This window comes from Pseudopodoces humilis, chromosome 29 (genome assembly GCF_049639895.1).
Source record: "Pseudopodoces humilis isolate 2021_Gansu_Grassland_sample_001 chromosome 29, ASM4963989v1, whole genome shotgun sequence".
Classification (NCBI taxonomy): Eukaryota; Metazoa; Chordata; class Aves; order Passeriformes; family Paridae; genus Pseudopodoces; species Pseudopodoces humilis.
The window spans coordinates 1,489,852-1,509,125 of NC_142228.1; the positions used below are offsets into that span (position 1 = coordinate 1,489,852).

A 19,274-nucleotide genomic window follows, 5' to 3' on the forward strand; every position below is an offset into this window, starting at 1 on the left:
AAATCTGAGGGGAAATGTCAGTTTAAGAGGTGAAAATCTGAGGGAAAATGTCAATTTTACAGGTGAAAATCTCAGGAAAAATGTCAGTTTCAGAGGTGAAAATCTGAGGGGAAATGTCAGTTTAAGAGGTGAAAATCTGAGGGAAAATGTCAATTTTACAGGTGAAAATCTCAGGAAAAATGTCAGTTTCAGAGGTGAAAATCTGAGGGGAAATGTCAGTTTAAGAGGTGAAAATCTGAGGGAAAATCAGTTTTGGAGGTGAAAATCTGAGGGAAAATCAGTTTTAGCGGTGAAAATCTGGGGGAAAACCAGTTATAGAGGTGAAAATCTGAGGGGAAATGTCAGTTTTAGAGGTGAAAATCAGATTCTTTCTCCCCAAGAATCCACTGCTGGATTGTCTCTGGCCCCAGACAACAAGAATTCCAGATACTGTTTAACTTTGGAAGTTAAACACGGTTTAAGTTATGTTTTGGTGCTGGACCAGATAAATTTGGGGATCTTCCTTCCATGCTTTGCTTCCCAAAAGCAGCGAAACCCAGTGGGAATTATTTAATCCGGGGATAGTGAACAAGACAATGCTCAGGCAGGAAAATTCCCTGCTGGATAAAAATTTCCCAAAATTTATTTCACCAAATATTTCTTAAAAACATCAGGATCCTGAGGAATTAAGAATCCTGAGGAATTAGAAAGGAGATTTTTGGAGGGGCACAGCCAATCAAGGAGAGCAGAACCCACAGAGCGCGGCCGCTTCGCTCAGCGCGAAATTCCCTTTTTAATCACAGAAAAAGGAGGAAAAAAATTTTAAAAAAAGTGTGGAAAAGCAGGATTCACCTCGATGGGGTGGCTGTTGTCTAAGGCATCGAGCTCCTGGGCTCGTGTGTAGTCAGCAGACACGAACTGGGTCCAGATGTCGTACTCGGGGAAGCAGTGATCCACGCACAGGTACTCGATCCACGAGGCAAAGCCCTCGTTCAGCCACAGGTGAGTCCACCATTCCTGCAGGGACACAAAAAATGGGGATAAAGGACAAAATCCCCCGGGATTTGTCCAGTCAGGGTGAGTTTGAAGCTTGGTTTGGTGTAGATCAGAGTATTTATTGTAATTAAATGGTATATATTACATTAATAATATAATATAATATAATATAATATAATATAATATAATATAATATAATATAATATAATATAATATAATATAATATAATATAATATAATATAACATAATATAACATAATATAACATAATATAACATAATATAACATAATATAACATAATATAATATATAACATAACATAATATAATCAAACATAATATAATAGAATAGAATAGAATAGAACATAATATAATATAACATAACATAACATAATATAATATTTAGTAAATGTAATGTAATATAATATAATGTAATGTAATATAAATTGTGTTATATATTATATATAATATATATTACATTATATATTTTATATTATGTACATAACATGCTATAATTTATTATAATTACATTAGTATGTATTATATTAAATATTTAATTATATTAAACATTTAATTATATATTATATAATTAACATATACTATATTGTACACAGTCTATAATAACATATATAATATATATAATATTTTATTTACTATATATAACTATAGATATAGAATTATATCAATGTAATTTTTCAGTTTAAAATTAATATTTCATTTTATTTTTCTCCAGCAACTCCTAATTTTAATGGCTCAAAAGTCAGACCAAGGAACTTTTGGGGCTCCAAAACCTGACTTTAAACCAGCATTTAAACATTAATTATTTTGACGCAGCGTGCTGCTGTTCAGGGGCACCCAAACACAGGTTTTGGGCAGGAGAGGAAGCAGATTTCAATAAAAAATGGGATTTTGGAGGGTTTAGCTACCATAAACCACCATTTAAATATTAAAATAATTATGTTATCTCAGCGTGCTGCTGTTCAGGGGCACCCAAACACAGGTTTTGGGCAGGAGAGGAAGCAGATTTCAATAAAAAATGGGATTTTGGAGGGTTTAGTACCATGGTGACGAGGTTTCCAAACCACTGGTGAGCCAGTTCGTGTCCCACCACCAGAGCCACCCACTGGCGGGACGAGGAGCAGGAATTTTTGGGGTCGATGAGCAACGCAGTCTCCCTGTTTTGGAGAGAAAAACACAACTCAGCAGGGTGGGGAACAACCCCAGGGGGATAAAAAAATACACCACAACCCAAAGGAGGTGAAATTACACCTAAGCAAGCTAAAAAGTGAGGAAAAAAACCCCTAAAACCCCCCAGAAAAAACCCAACCCCAAATCTATTTCAATGCAGCCATGAAATTCTCAGGGTGAGTTCCACAGCTGCTGGAATGCTTTGGAGCAGGAATTATTTTATGGCATGTGAGAAGTGGGGGAAAAAAAAAACCCAAGCAGAAGGAGGAAAATTTATTTTTTTATTTATCAAAATGCTCCCCTAGGTAATTTTTGGAAGCTCAGCTCCCTCTGTGCTCTGGGTCCCAAACCCCCTCAGCGTTCCCAAAGGAATTCTGGCTCTTCCAACAGGTGTCAACACTAATTTCTCCACTTTGGCACCTCCCAGCCCTGCTCAGGAACCTCTGGAATGCTGCAATTCCAGGGAAAAACCTCCCTAAGGATGGTGCCTGCAGGTGCCCAAAAGGGGCAGAGCAACCTCAGCACAAAAATTCACAGCTCCATCCCAAAAATTCTCCTCATCCAGGATAAAAATATTTATATATTTTTTTTTTCCCTCAGGAGGAATAAAATATCAGGTTTCAACAGAATTTCAATAAGCAGGGAAAAAGTTGAAACTTGTTTCGGTTTTTGAAGGCCCAATTCAAAGCTGAGCAGAAGAAAATCCCAAATTATTCCAGGATTTTAAGTCCAAAGCTGTTCAAAATTCAGGGAAATCCTCCTGACCACCAGCACAGAAAACAAATTAATATCAAGCAAAAATGCAAAACTTGATCAGAAGAAGGAGGAAAAACAAAAAAAATCAAACTGCAAAGGAAGGTGAGTTAATATTTTTGATTTTCCCATCTCCACACCTTTACTCTGCCAAATTTACCTGTGAGGTAAAATAAAACTCTCCCAGCTGTGTCAGGAAATTTTATGGGGGGAGGAAAAAAGGGGCCAAGAAGGTTTTGTCAACTTAAAACCCCTCAGCCAGTGGCTGATTTATTGATTTCCTGAAAATCACCACCAAAATCATCCAAAAACCAAAATAAAAATTGAAAATATTGTCTCTGTCTGGTTTGGGATGACACCCAGCAATTAGAGCTGCCTCAAATGAATCCAATTAACTCCAAGAATTAGTGAACAAAGAAGGGGAAAGACAGTATTTTAACATCATACCTATAAGTAACAAGGCCCCAGTTCTCCATGGCACCTTTATAAAATAAATACAAAGGTTTATTGATATTGATCCACACTTCTTCCCAAAGGTTGTTTTTTTTTTTTTTTTAATTTTATTATATTTTTTTTAATAAAAAAAAATTCAAATTCAGCAATAAAATGAGTTACTTTACCAGCAGCAAAGTCTGCAATAGCTATGAGATCAATTTTAGGAAGAGGGTAAGGAACATTGAAGTAATCCTTATAAAAAGGCAGAGTTTTAGCAGCAACCTGAAACGAGAGGAGAAATGTTCTGTTAACCTGGAACTGGGCAAGGCTCGGGAAACTGTGACTGAAATTAAGAAATCAGGATTGAAACGAAGGAATTCTGACTGAAACAAATAAAATTATGATTGAAATTGGGAAATGAAAATAGGAAATTATGATCAAAAGTAAGAATTGATGACTGGAATTAGGAAATTATGAGTGAAATTTGGAAATTAGGGCTGAAATTTGGAAATTAGGGCTGAAATTTGGAAATTAGGGCTGAAATTTAGAAATTAGGACTGAAACAAATAAATCATGACTGAGACTAAGGAATTATGGCTGAAATTGGAAAACTAGGACTGAAACTAGGAATTAGGAGTGAAACTAAGAATTTAGGATTGAAATTAAGAAATAAGGATTGAAACTAGGAAATTAGGACTGAGACGAAGGAATTATGACAGAGACTAGGGAATTATAACTGAACTTAAGAAATTTTGATTAAAATCAACAATTCAGAACTGAAACTAGAAAATTAGGATTCAAACAAAGAAATTTGGACAGAAACTAAGAAAGATTTCTTCCAAATGCAAACTTGAATTTCAAATCAAAACTTCAAATCAGAACTTCAGCAGGACTTTGAATCAGAGAATCAGCAGAACTTTATCAGAATTAAATAGAAAAAAATCCCAGAGCTGATCCAGATTTACCTCCAGGGCAAACCTGCCCTGCTCAGCCTCGCCCACGGGGGTGTAGACCCGCACCAGGACCCTGTGCACATCTACAACCCACCAAAAACCCAAAAAAAACCCCAAAAAATCCCCAAAAAATCCCAGAAAACCCCAAAAAAATCCCAAAAAATCCCAAAACAAACCCAAAAAATCCCTGAGCTGATCCAGATTTACCTCCAGGGCGAACCTGCCCTGCTCAGCCTTGCCCACGGGGGTGTAGACCCGCACCAGGACCCCGTGTGCATCTACAACCCACTAAAAACCCACCAAAAAAACCCAAAAAAAACTCAAAAAAAACCCCCAAAAATCCCAAAAAACCCAAAAAAAATCCCAAAAGACCCAGAGCTGATCCAGATTTACCTCCAGGGCGAACCTGCCCTGCTCAGCCTTGCCCACGGGGGTGTAGACCCGCACCAGGACCCCGTGTGCATCTACAACCCACCAAAAACCCAAAAAAACCCAAAAAAATCTCAAAAAAAAAACCCCAAAAATCCCAAAAAACCCCAAAAAATTCCCAAAAGTCCCAGAGCTGATCCAGATTTACCTCCAGGGCGAACCTGCCCTGCTCAGCCTTGCCCACGGGGGTGTAGACCCGCACCAGGACTCTGTGTGCATCTACAACCCACCAAAAACCCAAAAAAACCCCCAAAAAATCCCAAAAAATCCCAAAACAAACCCAAAAAATCCCTGAGCTGATCCAGATTTACCTCCAGGGCGAACCTGCCCTGCTCAGCCTTGCCCACGGGGGTGTAGACCCGCACCAGGACCCTGTGCACATCTACAACCCACCAAAAACCCAAAAAAACCCCAAAAAATCTCAAAAAAAAACCCCCAAAAATCCCCAAAAAATCCCAAAACAAACCCAAAAAAACCCCGGGCTGGTCCAGATTTACCTCCAGGGCAAACCTGCCCTGCTCAGCCTCGCCCACGGGGGTGTAGACCCGCACCAGGACCCTGTGCACATCTACAACCCACTAAAAACCCAAAAAAACCCCCAAAAAATCCCAAAAAATCCCAAAAAATCCCAAAAAATCCCAAAAAATCCCAAAACAAACCCAAAAAATCCCTGAGCTGATCCAGATTTACCTCCAGGGCGAACCTGCCCTGCTCAGCCTTGCCCACGGGGGTGTAGACCCGCACCAGGACCCCGTGTGCATCTACAACCCACCAAAAACCCAAAAAAACCCAAAAAAATCTCAAAAAAAAAACCCCAAAAATCCCCAAAAAATCCCAAAACAAACCCAAAAAATCCCTGAGCTGATCCAGATTTACCTCCAGGGCAAACCTGCCCTGCTCAGCCTTGCCCACGGGGGTGTAGACCCGCACCAGGACCCTGTGCACATCTACAACCCACCAAAAAAACCCAAAAAAATCTCAAAAAAAAATCCCAAAAAATCCCAAAAAATCCCAAAACAAACCCAAAAAATCCCTGAGCTGATCCAGATTTACCTCCAGGGCAAACCTGCCCTGCTCAGCCTTGCCCACGGGGGTGTAGACCCGCACCAGGACGCCGTCCTGCGACCGCGCCTCCACGAAGTCGTACTCGCCCACCACGAAGGCCACCAGGTACGTGGACATGACCGGCGACCGCGCGAACTTCACCTCCACCAGGCTCTCGTCGTCGGGGTACGGCCGCCGCTCCACCACGTTCTGGGGACACAGGGTTGGAAATTCGGGGCTCTAAAATTGGGGTTTTTTCGCCCCAAATTGGGGTTTTTTTCACCCTAAATTAGGCTTTTTTTCGCCCCAAATTGGGGTTTTTTTCACCCTAAATTAGGCTTTTTTTCGCCCCAAATTGGGGTTTTTTTTCACACAAAATTGGGTTTTATTCACCCCAAATTGGGGTTTTTTTCACCCCAAATTGGGTTTTATTCACCCCAAATTGGGGTTTTTTTCACCCCAAATTGGGGGTTTTTTTCACCAAAAATTGGGGGTTTTTTCCACACCAAATAGGGTTTTTTTCACCCCAAATACGTTTTTTTTCACCCCAAATAGGGTTTTATTCACCCCAAATTGGGGGTTTTTTTCACCCAAAACTGGGATTTTTTTCACCCCAAACTGGGTTTTTTTCACCCCAAATTGGGGGTTTTTTTCACCCCAAATTGGGTTTTTTTTTCACACAAAATTGGGTTTTATTCACCCCAAATCGGGGTTTTTTTCACCAAAAATTGGGGTTTTTTTCCACACCAAATAGGGTTTTTTTCACCCCAAATACGGTTTTTTTCACCCCAAACTGGGGTTTTTTTCACCCAAAATTGGGGGTTTTTTTCACCCAAACTTGGGCTTTTTTTAACCCAGATTGGGTTTTTTTTCACCCAAAATTGGGGGTTTTTTTCACCCCAAATTGGGGTTTTTTTCACACAAAATTGGGTTTTATTCACCCCAAATTGGGTTTTTTTTTCACCCAAAACTGGGATTTTTTTCACCCCAAACTGGGTTTTTTTCACCCCAAATTGGGGGTTTTTTTCACCCCAAATTGGTTTTTATTTTCACCCAAAATTGGGTTTTATTCACCCCAAATTGGGGTTTTTTTCACCCAAAATTGGGGGTTTTTTCACCCCAAATTGGGGGTTTTTTTCACCCAAAACTGGGATTTTTTTCACCCCACATTGGGTTTTTTTCACCCCAAATGCGGTTTTTTTCACCCCATACTGGGTTTTTTTTCACCCAAAATTGGGGTTTTTTTTTTCACCCAAACTTGGGCTTTTTTTAACCCAGATTGGGGTTTCTTTCACCCCAAATTGGGGTTTTTTTCACCCCAAATTGGGGGTTTTTTTCACCCAAAATTGGGGGTTTTATTCACCCCAAATTGGGGGTTTTTTTCACCCAAAACTGGGATTTTTTTCACCCCAAACTGGGTTTTTTTCACCCCAAATTGGTTTTTATTTTCACACAAAATTGGGTTTTATTCACCCCAAATTGGGGTTTTTTTCACCCCAAATTGGGGGTTTTTTTCACCCAAAATTGGGTTTTATTCACCCCAAATTGGGGTTTTTTTCCACACCAAATAGGGTATTTTTCACCCCAAATACGGTTTTTTTCACCCCAAACTGGGGTTTTTTTCACCCAAAATTGGGGGTTTTTTTCACCCAAACTTGGGCTTTTTTTAACCCAGATTGGGGTTTTTTTCACCCAAAATTGGGGGTTTTTTTCACCCCAAATTGGGGTTTTTTTCACACAAAATTGGGTTTTATTCACCCCAAATTGGGGTTTTTTTCACCCCAAATTGGGGGTTTTTTCCACCCCAAATAGGGTTTTTTTCACCCCAAATACGGTTTTTTTCACCCCAAACTGGGTTTTTTTTCACCCAAAATTGGGGTTTTTTTTCACCCAAACTTGGGCTTTTTTTAACCCAGATTGGGTTTTTTTTCACCCAAAATTGGGGGTTTTTTTCACCCCAAATTGGGGTTTTTTTCACACAAAATTGGGTTTTATTCACCCCAAATTGGGGGTTTTTTCACCCAAAACTGGGATTTTTTTCACCCCAAACTGGGTTTTTTTCACCCCAAATTGGTTTTTATTTTCACACAAAATTGGGTTTTATTCACCCCAAATTGGGGTTTTTTCACCCCAAATTGGGGGTTTTTTCACCCCAAATCGGGGGTTTTTTTCACCAAAAATTGGGGGTTTTTTCCACCCCAAATAGGGTTTTTTTCACCCCAAATAGGGTTTTTTTCACCCCAAACTGGGTTTTTTTTCACCCAAAATTGGGGTTTTTTTTCACCCAAACTTGGGCTTTTTTTAACCCAGATTGGGGTTTTTTTCACCCAAAATTGGGGGTTTTTTTCACCCCAAATTGGGGTTTTTTTCACACAAAATTGGGTTTTATTCACCCCAAATTGGGTTTTTTTTTCACCCAAAACTGGGATTTTTTTCACCCCAAACTGGGTTTTTTTCACCCCAAATTGGGGGTTTTTTCACCCAAAATTGGTGTTTTTTTCCCCAAAAACTGGGGGTTTTTTTCACCCAAAATTGGATTTTTTTTTTGTGGCATTTCTTTATGGATCTCGCTCCTGCTGCCCCGCGGAATTTCAAATCAAAACTTTTAAATCAGAACCGCAAATCTCAATTTTGTATCAGAACCTCCAATCAGCCAAAGTGGGAGCGAAAATCTGATTTAAACAGCCCCAAAGGTTTCTCTTTCCATTTATTGCATTTATCATCAAGGCAAATGATTAATTATCAACGGCATAATCGCAACTTTAATTAAAATATTGATTGGCACATGAAAACTTACCATATTTGACAAAGCTACTCTGTCTTTGGGAACCACCAAAGAAATATCAAATGTTGCTTTAATTGCAGGCTCGTCCCAGCAAGGGAAAGCTCTGCGAGCATCAGTAGCCTGGAATAAAGAGAATTCAATAAATAAATCACAGAAATTCAGTTTATTTCCATTAAAAAAGAGGGGGAATCGTGGTTTGGTCACTTTACTGCACTCCTGACCTCGGAATTTGTGTTTTATTCTTATTTCATTCTTGGTTTTAAATAAAAAGAGGCCTCAGAGCTCTGCTGGGATTGTCTGGATTTAGCAGGAGCAGGGCAGGAGTGAAGCTGGGCAGGTGAGCACAAATCACCCCAAATTTGTCAAAGAGAACCCAAAAAATGCTGGGGGAGCACCCTGGGGTTTATGGAACCCACGGAAAGCAAAATTCCCTGGTTTTGTCCAGCTTTTACATAACAGGGATGGTGTTAAATACCCAGATAAAGGCACAGTGTCCTATTAAAAACATACATTTTTTTATTAAACATTTTTTAATTAAACATTTCTTTTAAAAATAAAAATTTAAATTAAAATTTTAAATTAAAACTTTAAATTGAAACTTTAAATTAAAAAAAAATATATATTTTTTAAAAAAATAAAATTAATGTACTTTTTCAAGGGGAGTTTTATTTAAATAAGATGTTTTTGAATGTTGCAGTTGCTGGAGGAATTTCTCAGATCCAGGATTTTACTGATCTTGGGGCGGTGAGGGAAAGGGCAGTAAGGAAAAGTGTTAAAAAATTAAAAATTAATATTAAAACTAAAAATAAAATAAGATTTAAAATAAAAATTAAAATAAAAATTAAGTAAAAATAAAATAAAATAAAAATAAAAATAAAAATAAAATAAAAATAAAGATAAAATAAAAATAAAATGAAAATAAAAATCAAATTAAAATAAAATAAAAATAAAAAATAAAATAAAAATAAAAAAATAAAAATAAAAAAAAATTAAATTTAAATGAAAATTAAATGGAAATTAAATGGAAACTAAATGAAAATTAAATTAAAAGTAAATGAAAAGTAAATGAAAATTAAATTTAAATTACAATTAAATGAAAATTAAATAAAAATTATAATTAAAATAAAATAAATAAATTACAATAAAATCAAATTAATTTAAAATAAAATTAAAATTAAATTAGAATCAAATTAGAATTAAATTAAAATCAAATTAAAATCAAGATGAGACTGGAAGCAGAGCCATACCTCGAACTGGGTGACCGCAGCGTAGCGCGTGTCTCCGCTGGGCGTGCTGTATTTACTCCGGTAAAATCCTTTCATTTTGTCGTTCAGCTCCCCTACAAAGTCTATCTTTAGTGTCCCTGTCCCTGCAAAACAAACACAAAAACCCCTGGGATTGGCAGGTGACAAAAAAAAAAAGGATTTTTTGTGGATTTTATTCCCTAAACAAAATAAATCCTGGAATATCAGCAAGGTCCCCACAGGATTTTAGGTTCCTTTATAAAAACAGGTGGGACCGACCTTAAAAGTTCCTTCTTTTAATCCTCACCTCGGAGCAAAGTTTGGAAAAGTCTGGGATTTAAGGAATTGTGGCATCCTGTGGAATCCTGAAAGCCAGGCTGGAGCTCTGGCCCCGTTCAAAGCCTTCATCAGGCTCAGGATTAATTCTGCCCTCGGTGTCTCAGGGCAAAAAAGGGAAACCTGAGCTTGCTGAGATCCCACAGGATCAAACATTCCAGCTTCGTCATCATCATCATCATCATCACCATCATCATTGTCATCATCATCATCATCATCATCATCATCATCATCATCGTCGTCGTCATCATCATCATTGTCATCATCATCAGGACCATCACCATCATCATCATCACCATCATCATCACCATCATCACCATCATCATCATCATCATCATCACCATCATCACCATCATCATCGTCATCATCATCATCATCATCGTCATCACCATCATCACCACCATCATCATCATCATCATCATCATCGTTGTCATCATCATCATTGTCATCATCATCAGGACCATCACCATCATCATCATCACCATCATCACCATCATCATCATCATCATCACCATCATCACCATCATCATCATCATCATCACCATCATCACCATCATCATCGTCATCATCATCATCATCATCGTCATCACCATCATCACCATCACCATCATACCCATCATCATCACCATCATCATCACCATCATCATCATCATCATCATCGTCATCATCATCAGGATCAACATCATCATCATCACCATCATCATCATCATCACCATCATCATCATCACCATCACCATCATCACCATCATCATCACCATCACCATCATCACCATCATCATCACCATCATCACCATCATCACCATCACCACCATCATCACCATCATCATCACCATCATCATCATCATCACCATCACCATCATCATCACCACCATTACCATCACCATCATCACCATCATCATCATCATCCCCACCATCATCACCATCATCATCATCACCATCATCATCATCACCACCATCATCACCATCATCACCATCATCATCTCCATCACCATCACCATCATCATCATCACCACCATCATCACCACCATCACCACCACCCCCACCATCCCCACGCCCGCACTGTGGTGTTTATCCAGACACAATCATCCCAACAAACCCCATTTCCCGATGGAATGAAGCTTTATCCGAAGCGAGGGGTTTTGGGAACCAAAGGGGCTCCTCAGAAAATTCCCAAGGTGGACAGGGAGGAAAATCCCGCGGGAATTCCCAAGTTTCCTCTGCCCGGAGGAGCGACAGGCATTGCTGCTGCCTCCACCGGCAGGGAAATCATTGCTCAGGAGTTGGGAGGCAAATTTCACCACGGATCCAACAAAATCTGCAATTCCAGAGGCTCCTGGAGTGGATGGAATCCCACAATTCCCACAATTCCTCCGCAGTGAGCAATTCCAGGGGAGGAATTCTTGTCCAAATTGCTTTTCCAAGGGTAAATCCCTCAAGCACGGGTGGCAGGGGAATGGTTCTCACCTTTCTGCAGGGTACTGGGGAAGGACAGGGTGACCTTTTCATCCTCGTTTTGATAGTTGAACCCTGTGGCGTGAACCTCTGGAATGGGAAAAAACAGCACCGGGATCAGGGAAAAACCATCCTGGAAAGGGGTTTGTGCTCAAAATTCCGCAGATTCACCCAAATCTGAGCTCATCAGAATCGGTTCTGAGGGATTCAGCGGGAGGAGCTCCCTCGTGGTGGGAATTCCATGGCAGGGAAAGCTGCAGGAGTGGGAGCTGTGCTGAAAAACCCCAATCCTGCAGGAAAAAACAGGATCTGAGCCCCGGGAATGTCCTGGTGGGAATTCCATGGAAGGGAAAGCTCCAGGAGCTGTGCAGGAAAACCCCAATCCTGCAGGAAAAAACAGGATCTGAGTCCCGGGAATGTCCTGGTGGGAATTCCAAAACAGGGAAAGCTCCAGGAGCTGTGCAGGAAAACCCCAATCCTGCAGGAAAAATGGGATCTGTGTCCTGGGAATGTCCTGGTGGGAATTCCATGGAAGGGAAGGCTCCAGGAGCTGTGCAGGAAAACCCCAATCCTGCAGGAAAAACGGGATCTGTGTCCTGGGAATGTCATGGTGGGAATTCCATGGCAGGGAAAGCTCCAGGAGTGGGAGCTGTGCAGAAAAACCCCAATCCTGCAGGAAAAATGGGATCTGTGTCCTGGGAATGTCCTGGTGGGAATTCCAAAACAGGGAAAGCTGCAGGAGTGGGAGCTGTGCAGAAAAACCCCAATCCTGCAGGAAAAGTGGGATCTGAGCCCCGGGAATGTCCTGGTGGGAATTCCATGGAAGGGAAGGCTCCAGGAGCTGTGCAGGAAAACCCCAATCCTGCAGGAAAAACGGGATCTGTGTCCTGGGAATGTCATGGTGGGAATTCCATGGAAGGGAAAGCTGCAGGAGCTGTGCAGGAAAACCCCAATCCTGCAGGAAAAAACAGGATCTGAGCCCCAGGAATGTCATGGTGGGAATTCCATGGAAGGGAAAGCTGCAGGAGTGGGAGCTGTGCTGAAAAACCCCAATCCTGCAGGAAAAGTGGGATCTGTGTCCTGGGAATGTCCTGGTGGGAATTCCATGGCAGGGAAAGCTGCAGGAGTGGGAGCTGTGCTGAAAAACCCCAATCCTGCAGGAAAAAACAGGATCTGAGCCCCGGGAATGTCCTGGTGGGAATTCCATGGAAGGGAAAGCTCCAGGAGCTGTGCAGGAAAACCCCAATCCTGCAGGAAAAGTGGGATCTGTGTCCTGGGAATGTCATGGTGGGAATTCCATGGAAGGGAAAGCTGCAGGAGTGGGAGCTGTGCAGAAAAACCCCAATCCTGCAGGAAAAGTGGGATCTGAGCCCCGGGAATGTCCTGGTGGGAATTCCAAAACAGGGAAAGCTCCAGGAGCTGTGCAGGAAAACCCCAATCCTGCAGGAAAAACAGGATCTGTGTCCTGGGAATGTCCTGGTGGGAATTCCATGGAAGGGAAAGCTCCAGGAGCTGTGCTGAAAAACCCCAATCCTGCAGGAAAAACAGGATCTGTGTCCCGGGAATGTCCTGGTGGGAATTCCAAAACAGGGAAAGCTGCAGGAGTGGGAGCTGTGCTGAAAAACCTCAATCCTGCAGGAAAAAACAGGATCTGTGTCCTGGGAATGTCCTGGTGGGAATTCCAAAACAGGGAAAGCTCCAGGAGCTGTGCAGGAAAACCCCAATCCTGCAGGAAAAGTGGGATCTGTGTCCTGGGAATGTCATGGTGGGAATTCCATGGCAGGGAAAGCTCCAGGAGTGGGAGCTGTGCTGAAAAACCCCAATCCTGCAGGAAAAGCGGGATCTGTGTCCCGGGAATGTCCTGGTGGGAATTCCAAAACAGGGAAAGCTGCAGGAGTGGGAGCTGTGCTGAAAAACCCCAATCCTGCAGGAAAAATGGGATCTGAGCCCCAGGAATGTCCTAGTGGGAATTCCATGGCAGGGAAAGCTGCAGGAGCGAGAGCTGTGCTGAAAAACCTCAATCCTGCAGGAAAAAACAGGATCTGTGTCCCGGGAATGTCCTGGTGGGAATTCCAAAACAGGGAAAGCTCCAGGAGCTGTGCAGAAAAACCCCAATCCTGCAGGAAAAACAGGATCTGAGCCCCGGGAATGTCCTGGTGGGAATTCCATGGCAGGGAAAGCTCCAGGAGCTGTGCAGGAAAACCCCAATCCTGCAGGAAAAAACGGGATCTGAGCCCCAGGAATGTCCTGGTGGGAATTCCAAAACAGGGAAAGCTGCAGGAGTGGGAGCTGTGCTGAAAAACCCCAATCCTGCAGGAAAAATGGGATCTGAGCCCCAGGAATGGTGAAATACAACCCCAAACTTCACCTCCTTGCCGTCAAACGCTCCCATCCGTGCAGCAGGATTTGTATTAATTATCCCAAACAGGATGATTAGGATTTATTTACCTAATTTGTGGCTCTCGCTTTGAAAATCTCATTAATCTCCACAGCAAGGGCTGGGGTTTGCTTGGATTTAAGCACAAAATAAATGGTTTGATTTCAGAAATGTCTTCAGGGCTTTACTTTGGGGTTCCTGCCCTGCTCAGGAAGAAGATCCCAAAGCCACCCAAAAACACATTTTGGTGTTTACATAGCACAGGAATTATTTGTGGATGTAAAAAATCCAAACTATGTGGCCAGGCTGGGAATCTGCACGGAATTAAATTGTCCTGGAGATCCCAGGAGGGAGCACCTGCTGCTGTTTCTCCCTTCCTAATTCATCAAATCCTCTTTGGGGATGGGGGTCTGTTCTCTTGCAGCCAAAATAAAAAATCTGAATAAGCCCAGACAACCTCACTTTGCAACTTCTGCTCCCTCCACGCTCAACCACTGCTGCAACCTGGAAGAAAATTATCATTTAAGAACTTTAAATCTGCTCCAAAACAAGTGCCAAACTCGGCAAGCCCGGACACAACAAAGCTCTTTTCATCCCAAAACACAAACTTGGCTCAGCCAAGGCCTTGAATGACAAAAGCAGGTCTGAAATTACAATTTTAGTCACAAAAGGACTCGTTTTCCACGCTCAGGTATCACTCCAAGTGTTGGGTTTCAGCCCCAGCACACTCCAGGATGCTCCACGGGTGACGAAGGGAAATGGAAATGTGGTTTTATTGCAGTGTGATTTCAGCCTGGAGCCTGAGTTAATTCCAACCTCTGCTCAAGCAGGAGCTGCAGGAATGAATTAGGTTTAAATGTGGGTTTAATCTGAATTAACCACCGTGCTGGGGTACAGAAAGCTCCAGTAATAATTGTGAAAGGCTCCAATAACGCAGCAAAAAAACACAATGCAGGAATAAATTACAAAAAATAAAAATTAGAAATAAATGAAAAATCTCTACAGGATCAATTTTAGGCTCTCCTGATCTGTGCTGAGGAGTTCCAGGATTTTCAGCATCGGCTGGAGCGGGAAGGAGTCGATTTGAAGGATCCATGCCAAGGGCAACCAGAAAACAGCAAAAAATAAAAGTTTGAGTTTTCTTCTTTTAACTGGGGATACTGAGACAGAAAATAAAGACAGGAGAGGAGGAAATGAGAGAGGAGAGGAAGATTTTTAAGGAGAACAATCCTGCTGGATTGGAATTGGGCTCCAGCAGAGAGGAGCGGAGCGCTGACTCCGTGGGATCCATGGATTTTGATCCCGGCTATTTCCAGAGTCCAACAGAGATTTGAGGATGATCCTGGGCAGAGAGGGGCTGGAAACCTGCTGGGAATGGATTTATCCAGGAGGAATTCTGCTGCTGGACATGCCCAGCCCGTGGGTCACTGAGCACCTGAGGGAGGCTGGATAAGGATCAGCCCTTAGATCAGTTTCCAAAAAAAATTCAATCAGTTTCCAAAAAAAATTCAATCAGTTTCCAAAAAAAATTCAATCAGTTTCCAAAAAAAATTCAATCAGTTTCAAAAAAAAAAAAAATTTAAAAAATAAATTAAATTGAGCTTTTTCACAAAAGAAAAAGTTCCCAAGTGGCTGAAACAATGAATGCAGCATCGCTCCCCACCTGGATTTTCAAACGGCAAAGCCACAAAACATTTTTATATTTTTATTTTTTTACGGCTTCTAATGGCAACGATCAGATCCTGGAGACAAACAAACCTGCTGGAGCTGAGGATCAGAGCTCCTGAAACTCAGGAATGAGCAGGAATGTGCCTCATGTGGAGCTTCTGCCAAAGGTTGACAATGGATATCGAGTTTCCCCCTCCTCCTCCTCCCTGGCTTGGGAGGTTCTCTAAATGTGTTTCCATTTCTGCATCTGCTGCTTTGGAAATTCGCATTTTTTGTCCCAAAAATCACAGAGGTGAACATCACCGAGGCTGGAAGATGAAAGCCTGAAACCTTCAGGGTTTTGTAAATCTCAGAGCAGCTCCTTCCAAATCAAACCCCAAAACAACAAAACACAAACCAAAGATTCCAAATTACATTTCCTTTCTTTTTTTTTGTTTTTTTTTTGTTTAAACTTCTTCTTCTGTGCCAACAATTTAATCCAGAGCAACAGAACCATGGAAAACCATCAACAATGCTTTTTGTTGGAATTGAAGGGAAAACTGCTTCTAACAAAGATGTGATTGCAGCAAAAGGCTGTCTGAATTGCTAAGGCTGGAATACAAAAGCTCCTGAAGAGAACAGCCCACAAACTTTGGAGTTTGGCACTGCAAGGTTGGGAGTTAATCACTTGCACATTAGAGCTGGGCTGAGCTGCAGCAGGAAAGAAAAAGCTGCTGGTGGATCTGTGGATTTGGGAGGGGAAAAAAAGGGATTTTATTTTTTTTATTTTATTTTTTATTTTATTTTTTATTTTATTTTTTATTTTTTATTTTATTTTTTAATTTTATTTTTTAAATTATTTATTTTATTTTATTAATTCATTTTTTTAACTATTTATTTTATTTTATTAATTCATTTTTTAAATTATTTATTTTATTTTATTAATTCATTTTTAAATTTTATTTATTTTTATTTTTGTTTTATTTCTTAATTTTTTTATTTAATTTTTATTTATATTTTATTTTTTATTTTATTTTTTATTTTATTTTATTTTTTATTTTATTTTATTTTTTATTTTATTTATTTTATTTTTTATTTTATTCTATTATTTTATTTTATTATTTTATTTTTTATTTTTATTTTATTATTTTATTTTATTGTCTTACTTTATTATTTTTTATTTTATTTTATTTTATTTTATTTTATTATTTTTTTATTTTTTATTTTATTTTATTTTATTATTTTATTATTTTTTTATTTTATTATTTTATTTTATTTTATTTATTTTATTTAATTTTTATTTTATTTTTTATTTTTATTTTATTTTATTTTATTATTTTACTTTATTTATATTTTTATTTTATTTTATTATTTTACTTTATTTATATTTTTATTTTATTATTTTACTTTATTTATATTTTTATTTTATTTTATTTTTTATTTTTATTTTTTTTGACACAGAGAAAAAGAAAATAAACCAGAAAATGAAAAGAAAAGGAAGAAGCACCTAGGAGTAAGAACTGTTACCACTCAAACCAGAAAAACCACACAAAATAGAGAGGGGCTGCTGGAACTTTGAGGTATTGAAGGAGGAGAAGTGGGAGCACCTCAAATCCTACATTTGGAATAAATCACATTCCCTGCAAACAACCAGAGCCACGAAAAATCCCAAATTCTGCTGCACCCTCAGAGGTGGCTCCCAAACCGAGACAAAGCCAAGAGCAGACCATGGAATTTTTCTCAAGATGGAATTTTTTCCAAGAGGGAATTTTTTCAAAATAGAATTTTTTTCAAGATGGAATTTTTTAAAAATAGAATTTTTTCCAAGAGGGAATTTTTTAGAAATAGAATTTTTTCCAAGAGGGAATTTTTTAGAAATAGATTTTTTTTCAAGATGGAATTTTTTAGAAATAGATTTTTTTTCAAGATGGAATTTTTTAAAAATAGAATTTTTTCCAAGAGGGAATTTTTTAAAAATAAAATTTTTTCCAAGATGGAATTTTTTAAAAATAGAATTTTTTCCAAGAGGGAATTTTTTAGAAATAGATTTTTTTTCCAAGATGGAATTTTTTAAAAATAGAATTTTTTTAAGATGGAATTTTTTAAAAATAGAATTTTTTCCAAGAGGGAATTTTTTCAAAATAGAATTTTTTTCAAGACGGAATTTTTTAAAAATAGAATTTTTTTCAAGACGGAATTTTTTAAAAATAGAATTTTTTCCAAGATGGAATTTTTTAAAAATAGAATTTTTTCCAAGAGGGAATTTTTTAGAAATAGATTTTTTTTCAAGATGGAATTTTTAAAAATAGAATTTTTTTTCAAGATGGAATTTTTTAAAAATAGATTTTTTTTTCAAGATGGAATTTTTTCAAGATGGAATTTTTCCAAGATGGAATTTTTCCCAACATGGAATTTTTCCAAGGAGCCCTCATTCTGTAATAGAGAAGTCACAGCTAATTAAGGCATGGTGGCTTAATGATCCTGCATTCTCCAAATTAAACACATTCCTTAAATCACCCCAGTGCTGATTCCATTCCTGGGAATGCTGATGTTTCCCTTTTCCATCAGTTTCACTCTAAAATCCTACAAGAATCAGAAATATCCTCACCTCTCAGAGATTCCCAGCTGGGAATAATGGAATAACCCAGCTCAGCCCTCCTTAAAATCCTTCATTTAAAACTTAAAACTTTGTCACTTTAATCATTTTTTTTGTAAAAAAAAAAAATTAAAAAAAAATTATTAAATTGAGATTTCCACAAAAGAAAAAGTTCCCAAGTGGCTGAAACAACTCCAGACTGCCACAGGCAGTGGTTGTTATTCCCACCTTGCTCCAGGTGGGAATTCCTGTTCCCATTCCCTTCCTTCCATTCCCATGGAACAGGCAGCAGCAGGAAAAGGGGATTTATTTTTTTTTTCTCTAAAATCCTTTTTGTTTTGTTCAATTTTCCCCTTTCCAGGCAGTTTTCTGATCCACTTGGCAAGAAGGAATGCCAAGAGAAGGGTGGGACAGGCCAAAAATCTCCACAAGTTTTTTTTAGGGATTTTTTTTTTATTATTTGTTTGGTTTTTTTGGGGTTTTTTTGCGGGTTTTTGTTTTGTTTGGGTTTTTTTTTTTTTTGTAGTTTTGGTTTTTTAGGGTTTTTTTTGGTTGATTTGTTTGGGGTTTTTTTGGGTTTTTTCTGGTTGATTTGGTTTGGGACTTGTTTTTTTTTTTTTGTTGATTTATTTTGGGTTTTTTTGGTTGATTTATTTGGGGTTTTGTTGGTTGATTTGGTTTGGGACTTGTTTTTTTTTTCTTGATTTATTTTGGGTTTTTTTCTTGATTTATTTTGGGGGTTTTTTGGGTTTTTTGGTTGATTTGGTTTGGGACTTGTTTTTTTTTTCCTTGATTTATTTTGGGTTTTTTTCTTGATTTATTTTGGGGGTTTTTTGGGTTTTTCTGGTTGATTTGGTTTGGGACTTGTTTTTTTTTTTTTGATTTATTTTGGATTTTTTTGGTTGATTTGTTTGGGGCTTTTTGGGTTTTTCTGGTTGATTTGGTTTGGGACTTATTTTTTTTTTTTCTTGATTTATTTTGGGGGTTTTTTGGGTTTTTTGGTTGATTTGGTTTGGGACTTGTTTTTTTTGGGTTTTTCTGGTTGATTTGGTTTGGGACTTGTT

General features: G+C 38.8%; 1 protein-coding gene across 4 annotated transcripts in view; it reads right to left on the bottom strand.

Annotated features, from left to right (window-relative positions):
• The window catches only part of NPEPPS (aminopeptidase puromycin sensitive), a 52,286-nt gene that overhangs the window by 14,383 nt on the left and 18,629 nt on the right, over positions 1 to 19,274 (bottom strand). For 2 of the 4 annotated variants that reach the window (XM_005533805.3, XM_088068047.1), the window contains exons 3-10: positions 11,603 to 11,680; positions 9,806 to 9,927; positions 8,571 to 8,678; positions 5,783 to 5,983; positions 3,533 to 3,629; positions 3,360 to 3,393; positions 2,032 to 2,146; positions 832 to 996 (exon numbers count right to left, since the gene is read on the bottom strand). In XM_005533805.3, the coding sequence (XP_005533862.2) occupies positions 832 to 996; positions 2,032 to 2,146; positions 3,360 to 3,393; positions 3,533 to 3,629; positions 5,783 to 5,983; positions 8,571 to 8,678; positions 9,806 to 9,927; positions 11,603 to 11,680 (920 nt within the window). Of the gene's footprint in view, positions 1 to 831; positions 997 to 2,031; positions 2,147 to 3,359; positions 3,394 to 3,532; positions 3,630 to 4,693; positions 4,707 to 5,419; positions 5,433 to 5,782; positions 5,984 to 8,570; positions 8,679 to 9,805; positions 9,928 to 11,602; positions 11,681 to 19,274 lie in introns of all 4 variants that reach the window. The other 2 variants (XM_088068045.1, XM_088068046.1) reach the window with 2 other exon arrangements.